This window comes from Centroberyx gerrardi, chromosome 16 (genome assembly GCF_048128805.1).
Source record: "Centroberyx gerrardi isolate f3 chromosome 16, fCenGer3.hap1.cur.20231027, whole genome shotgun sequence".
Taxonomy (NCBI): Eukaryota; Metazoa; Chordata; class Actinopteri; order Beryciformes; family Berycidae; genus Centroberyx; species Centroberyx gerrardi.
The window spans coordinates 272,196-284,391 of NC_136012.1; the positions used below are offsets into that span (position 1 = coordinate 272,196).

The window sequence follows — 12,196 nt, forward strand, 5'->3', positions numbered from 1 at the left end:
ATCACTAAATTTTTCACATGAATTTTCATCATTCTTGTTTTCAATTCATTGGCATTTTCATCACATCTATTTTAACCATTTAATTTTTGTTACTTATACCCCTCATATAAGTAGACCCTCAAGTCAACTGCATTTACATCTTCTGTCCACCAGATGGAGTGTAGAGATTTGTATACAACGGCTGGAGAAAGGCATGTGGGCACAGCATGGGCGCTCCAACAGGGTGTTCCCACAGAATTGGGAACACCCACATGCTGGTCAAAAACATATTATAAGTGTTTACACCTCATTGAATGCCATTGGTCAGGTGGCATGCCAATTGCACAGCATATGGTGTAAGGGTAATCTCACTGTCATGTCCGGGAATGGTACTCAAGCAGTGGTTCTTCTCCATTTTTTGCTGTAATGATAAGCTGTGAAAATCCATCTGCAAATGCTTCTTATTAATAAATGATTGCAATAATTTATGACTTGATTCATCATTTTACCTGAACATAGAACATATAGACATAGACTATTGAAGAAAAGGGTCCAGCAAAGAATCTGTGCTTCTATTAATGATTTAATTATATTAAAATAATTTCAGATTGATTTATTGACCATTGTTAAGATTCCCAAATGTAAAAGACTTTAGAAAGCAAATTGTTATGATGGGCACCAATGAGAATGATCATGAAAATGTGCATCCCATGATCCTGTACACATTTTTCAACAATAGGCTATATGATATATGTAATTCTCTTAATGACTGAATGCATACGATGAAACATTAGCTGAACTGCATGTTGGACTAGGAATTCAATCAAATTAAGCTTAACTTTTGAAAAACAGAAGTAAAAAGCTGGCGTAATTGGCATAACATTATATATAACAAACTGTGGCTCAAATTTGAGCTGTTGCGGTTCTGATGGGAAGTGTACCACTCGCTAGTTTATGACTGAAGCCATTGTTACATTCACGTCATGATGTCTCATCAGACCAATGGCATTTGATCATGTGTAAACACCTACTAATATGTTTTGACCGCCTGCTTCTGTTGCATTCAGTTGGAACACCCATGTTGTGCCCACACCCATCAGATCAACACACAAATAAGAAGATAGATAGATAGATAGATAGATAGATAGATAGATAGATAGATAGATAGATAGATAGATAGATAGATAGATAGATAGATAGATAGATAGATAGATAGATAGATAGACAGGACAGGACAGGACAGGACAGGAAATAACAAGACATGAACAGGCAGAACAGAACAGAGCAGAACTGGACAGGACAGGACAGGACAGGACAGGACAGGACAGAACAGCACAAGACAGGACAGGAAAAGAGACAGGACAGGATAGGACATTTTTAATATTCCAGTAAACAACATCCCAAATAGCAACTAGTAACAGGTAATTTTAGCTTGATGTTTTGATGAAGAACATACTGAATGGTAACTAAAATTAGAAAATATAGTTTAATGTTTTGATTAAAAAATATACCAAGTTACAACTAGGTGAACAGAAGATGAACAATACTGGACGAGTAATAGAAAATACCAACAAGCCACTTTATCCATACCTGTTTGAACAACTGCTGGGTAATACATAATATGATGACACATTCACATCTGTTGGGTACAAGTTAAAGCATGGCTAACTGAGAACAGATTTGGTAGAATGTTACAGTCCTATGTGAAACCATTGACAGAATGTTACAGCGCATTATGTGATGAGTTTAACAAAATCTAATAATCAGTGTATAACAGTGAATGTTAAAGTCCAATGTATAACATAAATATTTGCAACAATGACCTACCATGAGCTGTAAATAAGTAATTCCCTTAAACCATACTTCAGTGAATCCTTAAACTTAAAAGCCCTAAAATTTGGGGAAAATATTCTCTTCAGCATACTCCTGACATACTCTTGTCACGTGGAGAGGCATAAGAAACAGATTTGTCATTCATTTTAGGGCCTAGCCTGTTGTTTCAAAAACACTGCATGTTTCAACAACAGACACAGCAGTTATGCCCCTTTAGGCTTTCAGCATCGCAAAAATGTGATTTCCAGCAGTATTGATATGAAGTTCAAACATGGAGGCTCTCACTATGTTTGTCTGTTCACCACATATTCACACAATCCAACGCTTCCTCTTCCCCACACCATGACATTTGACATCAGTGAAGATGCTCAAATAAGCAGGGCATAGTAAATGAAGCACTGCAACTTTTGCCTATATCAAATATAATCAAAGTATGCATAGTTAAGTGGGTGTTAGAGAGTTACTGCGGTATTTAGCAGGCTGCTGCTCAATCAATGAGCTTCTGGTCTGCTCAATCTGTTTTTTAATTCAAGTTCTACAGATTCATCTCTCACTTCTCTCCTTTTCAGGCCCACTTTAGTCTGTCTTGCTGCCTATTTGTCTGCTCAGTAGTTGTCCATAAAGCCTCTACATCCTTTTCTTTGTGTCACAGCTCCTACCCCTGATAGGCATTGACTTAAGTCCATTTGCTGATGTTCAGTGAGAGCAATCTATGACTGATAGCAAGACAGGTATAGTCCAGTAACAAATCCTCTTCTCCATTCTCCAGTTATCCTCTTCTCTTCTCTCCTCTCCTCCTCTCCTCCCAGTGTCCAAAGTCCACATAGTGTTGTGAGAGGTTGTATGTGTTGGACCTGCTCGCCTCCATCAGGATTCACTCCTGAAACACAAGGAGGAATCAGTCCATGAAAACAGTCCAAACTGAAACTGACAAGAGAAAAACTGGTTTCTTTGAAAGTTGTGTTTACAAGCCACAACCAGCAAAACACTACTTAGTATGCCTTTAACAAACCATCACTGATAGCGGTAGTGTCATATTGTCTAGTTTTCCACGCCATGAACTTGATAGTTGATATGAACTGGTAGAAACAACTGCAACATTGAGGAAACAGGATGGATAGAAAATTTGTAGACAAGGTACGTTCCAAAACGAGAGTGAATCTGGGTTTGGCTTTCACCCGTTGGCGAGTATTGAAGGAGAGGATGAGGGCTGAAGAATGACGCAAGTTGGCCTGTTTTCTGTTGGACAGGCAGGTGCCAGTTAGCTTAGCTATCAGCTTTTCTACTACAAAGAAGCTACGCTAACAACGGTAGCTAGCTGGCAGCTCACGACACACACTAGCTCTGACCAGAACTCCAGTTACTCTGTATTAGAGTTTGGGATCGCTACTGTAGCCAGCGTGGATTTTAGATATAAAACGATTTAGCAGTGGTATTGGTTGCAGCCGTACAAACCCACTGCCAAAAGGTTGGCGCCCAGAAACTGCCCAAACATTCAGAAATAAGGCAGAAGGCAGGGTCTCTTCAGACACAGACACTGTCACAGACTACCAATAAGTAATGATTGAGTAGGATAATCTTTGGATGAGTTTATGCTATTTCAAGGGGGAAAATCCTCCTCAGTATGCCTTTAAGATCTAATGGATAAATTGAACTAAAAACACAGGCGACGTTAGCCGCCATACTGGTCTGAAGTAAACGTTACTATGGTTACAGACATTATTTACAGCCATTGCGAGATTACGGGTAACAGGAGTCTCTCCACTCCCTCTCTCTCCAACTAAAATGACAAGACTGTGTAGTCTGGTCTGCTTAAATGTGTACCATACATGCACATTCACTCTCATTCATAAATTTGGTTGTCACTACCAAATTTTGGCAGTGTGTACATAGCCATAGAGACACTGGAGGCTGGGGTATTGTCAAGGAGCTCACCAGGCAATTCAATATTGATACTATACAATACAATGCATTACGATTCAATATTATCACAGTGTATTACATACAGTATACATGACTGAAATTGCAGTGAAATTATACAAACTATACCGTGTCTCTTTTTTGTATTGTAATACATGGTTATGTGCAGTATTGATGCAGATTTTTAAGATTTTATTTCCCTATATTGACTAAAATGTAAAAAAGGCCGACTTCTATATCTTTAAGTGTACTGAAAAACTGGTAATAACATGGAAACACTCACTGAAATAACTGGTAATAACATGGAACGTAAATGCTGAAAATAACTCTTTGTGAGCTACACACACTAATAAACGGTTCTGTCAGATTTAACATCCAACTGCTGTCTAGTAAGGTGTATGCGTGTGTGTGTAAATTCATGGTGTTACAAATGGTGTTACCACAGTATTTTAATGTCAGTATCCAGTAATTTAATACTTAATGTCAGAGCTTACAGATGATGTTACTTTCATTGAGTTCATGTTGCTGCTTTTGGTTTTTCAATCTGAAATCTGCCCAACCATCTGCCTTGAAATTTGTTGGTGCTGTTTTTATGGCATCTGCCATTGTTCCTGATGGTCAAGTGGAGCCTCCATTCTTCTCAAAGCCACAGCGAAATTATCTCTAGAGCACTACAGGAGCAGAGTCTTCATAAAACAGAAAAAAGAAACCAGCACTTCTAGCGTGTGTTGCAAGTACTAATATCAGGATTTGCAGAATTGACTCTAAAAAGGAAATAATACAATGGCAATGTATATATTGCATGTGTATCTATCTTTTTTCCACTGGCCCAACTGAAATGGTTTGAACTTTGTACTTTGTAGGTCAGTTGACGGGACTGAACTTAGACAATGTGCATATGTGCTGCATAAATGGACATAGCATACAATACAGAACACACAATATAAACAGTGTGAAAGGGTACAGAGAATTTATCTGAAACAGTATGGATGTAATGACAGAGCTGCTGAGTGGAACAGAACAACCTCTACATACAGCATACAGCACTGCTACAGAGCGGAAAAAAACCACCAATACAGAGAGAGACAGAGAGAGTTGAGCAAAGTTGGAATAAACAGGGAGACACACCAGTAGTGCAGGCCAATCAACTCAAACAGCATCACACACACACACACACACACACACACACACACACACACACCCTAGTGCATGAGTCTCCCATATATGCACATGGTGTACATTTGAAGGAAGAGTGTGTGTGTGTGCGTGTGTGTGTGTGTGTGTGTGTGTGCGCGCGTGTGCGTGCGTGCGTGCGTGCGTGTGTGTCATTTGAAAGGAAACTGCATTCCTTGGCTCTATCTGGCTGCTCACCAAGCTAAATATCAAAAGCTGTCTCTGTCTGTATCTCTCTCTCTCCTATCTACTGTCTCTCGCTCTGTCTCCCTTTCATGGCTATTGCTCATTCTCTTTCTTCTTTTGTTGTCCTCTTTCTTTTCTCCTTGCTCACATTTTCTATCTTTGTCCCTTCCTTCTCATCATCGTATTGTCTCTGTATATCTCTCTCTTGTCCGTGGCCTGTGTCTCTCTCCTGTCCTCTTTGAAATCCCGGAGAAGCAGAGCTGATGTAAACACATCAGACTGTGTTCAGACTTACGAAACATGCTAAAGATGTACTATTTAGGGTTAGGGTTATTTGGCTCAACTGGTAGAGCCCATACCATTAAAGCAAAGTCCTTCCTGCAGCAGCATGGGTTTGAATCCGGCTGTTGCCGTTTGCTGAGTGTCATCCCCCCTCTGCCCTCACTTTCCTGTCATTCTCCACTAACCTATCAAATATAGGCAAAAAGCCACAAAAACAAAAATGTTCTATTGCCATTCTCAGGCTGTGTTCGATGCCCGATAGGCTACTAGACATTCTGAGATGCCAGCATAACCTACATGCGTCACCTTCAGTGGTGGACAAGAAAGTGATTGGTGCTGGTGGCAGTACGATTTCAAACAACTATAAATGTAATACATTACATAAATGATTTTGCTTTGATAGTGATGAAGATGAAAAACAGCACTGATGAAGCAGCAAACAACCTCAGAACTAACCAGAGACAATGAGCCACCATCAGAAACACTTTGAAAATAAGCATACTGCCCTTTTAGTCTGTTACTACAACTTAGTTTGCATACCAGTTGGCTACAACCATGTGGTCCACTGTATAAATTACTTCCCTGTACCATTATTCTCTGTGTAGCTTAAACTGTATACTAGTACGGTGTTTCTCAACCACTGGGCCGCGGCCCATGTGTGGGCCGTGAGCGCCCTCTAGTGGGCCGCGAAATGTTTTCAAGTTGAAGCTCACTTTTTGCGTGTGTTTCAGCGGATGGACTGACTGTCACCAGGCTGCGCACTGGACTCATCCCTGACCACGTAGATACGCTCATATTCTTAAATAAACCAGTAGATTGTTTCCGATACATAAACTGTGGCAGCGCCACAATATCGGCATGGCCGGCACAACATAAACAGTTAATCAATGTATAGAAATTGATCTAAATCGCTCTGTAATGCGTCTAATGTGCGCATCACATCATGTCTGTCATTTGGCGATGCAGTAGCTCTGTACTCAACCTGACAGTCCGTCTCCCGTTCTGAAAACGTTCGTAAAAAAATATAAAATTCCACAATTTCTCTGAACTCGCATGTGTTGTAACGGTAAAGAGTAACTTGATACTTTTCAATCGGACAGTTCCAACACTGCTCAACACTCAGAAAGTTAACATGAGTGCAGTGCAGAGACTTAATTGCATATTCCGCCAGTTAGGTTCTGCTGGACACAATGTAAAGACAATTTAAAGTAATGAACCCTAAAGAAAGTACATTTTCAGCCTGTGGGTAACACTGACGTCTGTTGTCGGGGGTCCCGACTCTTTTGAATTATGCTTGGTTGAGTAACTTGTTGAGTAGGCCTAAAGACAGGTTACTTCCTTGTTTGCTGTGGCAATTATTTAATCATTAGTTCTTGTTGTGTTAATAGGCCAGACTCCACTTTTGTATAATAAATCCCTTTTGACTGAGAATGCCCTGCTTTTATGGTTTTATGTTGGCTTCTGGCACACCCATACAATTTTAAAGAACCTTAAAGAACCCTTTGTTCTTATTGTATTTATTTAATTCGAGGGCTCCCGCCTGTATAACAGCGAGTGGTGTTGTTGTAGTTCATTAATACACTTAGAATAGATTATTAGATTAGATTATTAGAATAGATTAGCCAAAATAATTTGGGATCTTTTTTTTAAAGGGCCCTGGCCCGTTACAAGTATGAATAGGTGGGCCTTGAAGTAGAAAAGGTTGAGAACCCCTGTACTAGTATACTAATAACTACTCCAGCAAACTCCTAAAACGATTTTGAGTGATTTCCTCAACAATTGCCTGTAATGTACACCTTTATGCAGATGACACTATTCTTTATTGTTTTTCACATTCTAAAATCCTATACAAGCTGTCATACATCATCTGCAAAATGCCTTCAATGATCTGCAAAAATCACTGTTAGATCTTAAATTGATGTTAAAAGTAGACTAAATATATGTTATCTTCTAGAGCAACAAACGCTGCTTATGATCTTCAGCTCTTCACTTTCAATGGCACATGTATTGAAAGAGTTCCCCATTATAAATACCTTGGAATTTGGTTGGATGAGAAATTTTCCTTTAAAACACATATTGATATTTTAATAAATGACTTGGCTCCTTGTATCAGAACAGCTCCTGTTTTCCATGGTCTGCTAGAAAGAGACTAATAGCGTCACTTTTTCTTTCTGTTTTGAATTATGGGGACGTAATCTACAGAAATGCATGTTCCATCAAGTCATTAGATGCAGTTTATCACTCAGCTCTTTTATAACAGGTGATAGTTACAGTACTCACCATTGCATTCTATATGAAAAAGTTGGTTGGCTCTCCCTTTCTATTATGAAAGACCAGTATATGCTTATTTACAAAGCCCTCTTTGGGAGATTACCACCTTACCTCAATTTAGTTTTAAACTGGAATATTGGAGCATTTTAAGTCAGCACACTCGTTTAAACCTAATTGGAATAGTAATAGGGATGCAATCTAATGACTGCATGTTTTGCTGTGGAGATGATTGAGTCACTTTGATCTTGGAGCCGGTTCCGGAGACTGTCTGGGTGGAGCTATATGCACAAAATGATACATGCTTTTCCTAGGTCTTAAATTCTGTGCGCAATCAACAGATGATAACAGCCACCGCCTCTTGATAAATCCCGTCCACTGCTAATTTCCATAAATCCCTGCCTTTATTCTGCGCCTCAGCCTTGAAACACCCACAAATGCATATGCAATGAGACCAAATCACAAAAAACGGCGCACCCAGATCAACCCATGATTTCAAGCGCAAATTCCCTGTGCGCTGTCTTAGCAGATCAGATAACAAGGTTTTAGCACCCACAATGCGATTTGCAGTGGCGCAAACCTTTAGTAGATCCGGGCCTGTTTCTCTGGTCTCATAATTAATTAATTTTTTTAAATGAACAGTACAGCCAATCTTTCTTTTAACTGTATTTTCCACTTTTATTTAATGGTCTACAAAATAGAAAACTACACAAGCTTATTTTAAATAAATAAAATCAAAGATATTTTTTCGCTGCCAAAACTTCTTATATCAACTGGTAGATAACACGCTAGCCAACAGCTTTTTTGTGAACTAGGACACGTAACCCACACACGTAACACACGTAACACACGTAACACGTTACTTATTAAGCTAAATGAGGATATTCTTTGTGAAGAAAGTTTAATTATATATACTAATAAATGCTTAAACGGCCGATAATTTGTAAAAAAAAACGTCCCTTAAAAATGCTCATGCATCAGTTTGACCGAATGGAGTGGCACCCTGAGATGAACTCAGACTAACAAGTGTACCAATAAGCTCTCACTTCTGAATTATTTTTAACAACTAAAATACAACCAAAACAGCTTGGCTACAAGTGTTATGATAAAATCAATTGTGACACCTCCGAAATCAATCCATGTGATAAGCTTTATTACCCTTTTCCGTCTTGTGGTAATGGACAAATAGGTGTTGAATTGCAGCCTCAGTAAGCCTAGGCTACAAAAAAATGACATAATGTAATATGGTGGAATAAAATATGCAAGCACATTGGCTTATATATTGCAAAAGATTTGTTTACTGATTATGTAGACTACCAAGCCTGCCATCTGTATTGGCTGCATTACAGCATAAAAATAAATAAAAAAGAGTGTAACTTGTGTGTAAACAAACTTGATTAGTTGAACAAAGCGCAACCTAACTTATTTGCTGCTGGTCAGTTCACCACGAAAACGTCTGTAAGTGGCCGGATAGACAAGCCCGCCAGGACACTAGTGCCTGTAGCATTTTCAGGGCACCTAGATAGATAGATAGATAGACGGAACTATCAGTAAATAACAATCAACTGACCTCTAAACTGTTGCACAATTATATATTCTTGAGGATTATGGTTTGTTTTTTTTTGGTTTTAATGTATGTAGTTGTCTTATAATGATACCACTAATTTCAGTACGGTGTTAACCAAAGGCAAAAAGTCCTGTAATTAAAATACTGAATTTGATTTTCTATATTGAAAGCCTCAGAAATACTTGAATACTGTTAAATATAGCCTTTAAGTGTTCAGTTCATTTTTACTGGTCTTAAAAGGTTGTGCTGTGTCTCTAGTGAGAAGCCCAGCCCAGTCCAGCCCATCATGTGGACCCAGACTGACAAGACATTTTCACATTCATTTCAGCATTGAAGGTGGTCTTTTTATTTTCATTCTAAGGTCTTGAAACTTTGTAGCCTTAGTTATAGTTTAAAGCAATCAACTGACTTTCAACTGTTTGCACTTAGCTATTTTACGTTGATTTGCCTTTTAAAAGACGTTGAAGTGGTTATAACGTCTAGGCTAAAATTAGGCTTCATAGGGTTTAAAAGTGAAAGTTTAGTAGACTATGTCTTCTGGGGTAAATGATAAAAATACAGCATTATTTTGTACTTCTCCGATGCATATTTTTGATGTAATAGTAGCTCTAAAACTGGGCTATACATTGCCAAAAAGATCCTGGGCTATATGAGAGCTAAAGCATAGACCAGGGCTTCTCAATCTCCGGACCAAGGTCCAGATCCGGACCGAACAATAACTATATTCTGTATTTGTTTCTGATCTCATCTTTTCTTCTACTGTTTCTATTTTGTTTTTGAGTTGTTTATATACTGTTTTATATATATACTGTTTTTCTTGTTTTGTATAAACTGTTTTTATTGGTTTATATTGTGTTTTATTCCTTCTGTCATAGTACACAAGTACACAAGCAACCACTAAGCTAAATTCCTTGTATGTGCAAATATATTTGGCCAATAAAAGGATCGGATTCTGATTGTGATTCTGAACTACAAATCAATCTGGACCGGACCTTGTGTCACATTAGACAGAAGTTAATGTAATGTTAGTTAATGTAGCAATATATTTTCTTGTGTCCGACACATTGTGTGATTGAACGTGCATATATTTACTTGTGTCCGCGAGTGCATTGCAGAGCGCAAGTTACCATCCTTGATTTTTACTTTCACGGAGTCGCTTGTGTGTATGTTTGTGTGTGCCGCACGCCCGTCATCAGTTTCTGTGGATGCGTTCGCTCTGGTCCAATCATACAAAGCGTAATGTCATTGCTATGACAACGAATTGTCACTGTCAGTCAGAGGCCCAGGACCTGCGAACGTTATTGCCATTCCGCATATCTGGATTTTCCACAATGAACATTGTGAAAAACTCCTACCGCAGCAGTTTGACCAATGAACACTTGGGTGCCGCCTGGCAATCACACCTTTTGTGCCCAGGTTCAAGGCATTGGTTACAGGCAAACAGTGCCATTTCTCCCACTGATTCAAACCACCATGCTGTACTATTGAATGTGTGTACTTTAAGTTATGTTTAAGTTATGTTATGGACAAGTTATGGACGTTGATTTATGTCGGTGCGTTTTACTGGCATTGTTCCGGACCATTGAGGGGGCGGCTGTGGCTCAGGAGGTAGAGCGGGTCGTCCACTAATCAGAACGTCGGTGGTTCAATCCCCGGCTCCTCTAGTCCGCATGTCGAAGTGTCCTTGGGCAAAATACTGAACCCCAAATTGCTCCCGATGGTTGCACCGGCACCCTGCGTGGTAGCTAGCCGCCATCGGTGTATGAATGTGTGTGTGAATGGGTGAATGTAGGCATTGTTGTAAAGTGCTTTGAGTGGTCAGTAGACTAGAAAAGCGCTATATAAATGCAGTCCATTTACCATTGAACTTGCGTTCAATGGTTCATTTTGCATTAGTTCATGTAAATTTAATGTTAATTCAAAATCATCCAGCGGATTGCAGTGTTTTTGTGTGTTGGATCTAAAGCGAGAGTGTTCCTAACTTTTAGCCATAGTTGCTTTAAACTTGGATCTAAGCAAGAACACTGTGTAATGAAACTCATTGGTTGTAAAGGATCAGACTACTACTCTATAACTCCACAATGTCAGTCTATGAAACAGCTTCAAGAACAGTCTAAGCAACAGGACAGACCGGAGCCATGGCTGCTGATGTTCACAAATACTGATTTAATCCACTTAATCCACAACCTTATGAATAACACATGTGGACTCTGTTCAAGGCTGGCCTCAAATAATGAACCCTTATTTTAATTTCTCACTTATTTTATACTGCACATTATTACAAAATGTTATACCTCACATTTTGTTTTGCCTCAGTTGTACTGATACCTCTGTTTGCTTTCATCTAATCTAATCTTCAAAATTTTCTCCCAAAATGATGTGAGTGGTAGATTATTAAAGTTAAAATAAGTTATTATTCCCATTTGAAACAGCTCAGAGATCCGCCCTATAACTGTGTAAAAGCGACAGAAGAAGCAACTTTCTTCCAGTTAGGTTAGGTTCCAGTTCAGTTATTTTTCCTGTTGCTTGTGTGACTTTATGTCTATAGTAGTGCATAATCAGCATGCTGGAGCAGTAGAAAAAAACTCTTTTTTCCCTGGAAACTTTCCTGTCAGACTCAGTGGCTCTGCTCTGAGAAAGAAAAGCATTTAATTCTAGCCAGAAACCCTCTAGCCCTCTGCTGCACTCCTCCTTTATCCACCCCACCCCCACCCCTCTCCCACAGCCCCCACTATCCCCCTCCTCTCTCCCCCCTGTCTCTCCCTCTGTCTCTTGAGCAGCTGCTGCCGGCTGACAGACTGATGATCACCGTGTTTTTTTCCTTCCTTGTTTCAAAGTGTGTCGGAGCAGATGGCCTGGGGAGGCAGAGTAGGGGAATGTGTTGGAGAGGCTGCTGGGGAATGTGCCAAGTGTGTGTGTCTGTGTGTGTGTGTGTGTGTGTGTGTGGTTTCAGTTCGCGTGCCTTCTCACTGCCCTCTGCCCTTCATG

The 12,196-nt window shown here is 39.5% G+C and overlaps 1 protein-coding gene across 1 annotated transcript in view; it reads right to left on the reverse strand.

Moving 5' to 3' along the window:
- Positions 1-1,446: 1,446 nt before the first annotated feature.
- Positions 1,447-12,196, reverse strand: part of atoh8 (atonal bHLH transcription factor 8) — a 32,345-nt gene continuing 21,595 nt past the window's right edge. The window contains exon 4 of the mRNA XM_071902904.2: positions 1,447-2,692. Coding sequence (XP_071759005.1) covers positions 2,687-2,692 — 6 coding nt within the window. The 3' untranslated portion in view covers positions 1,447-2,686. The remainder of the gene's footprint in view (positions 2,693-12,196) is intronic.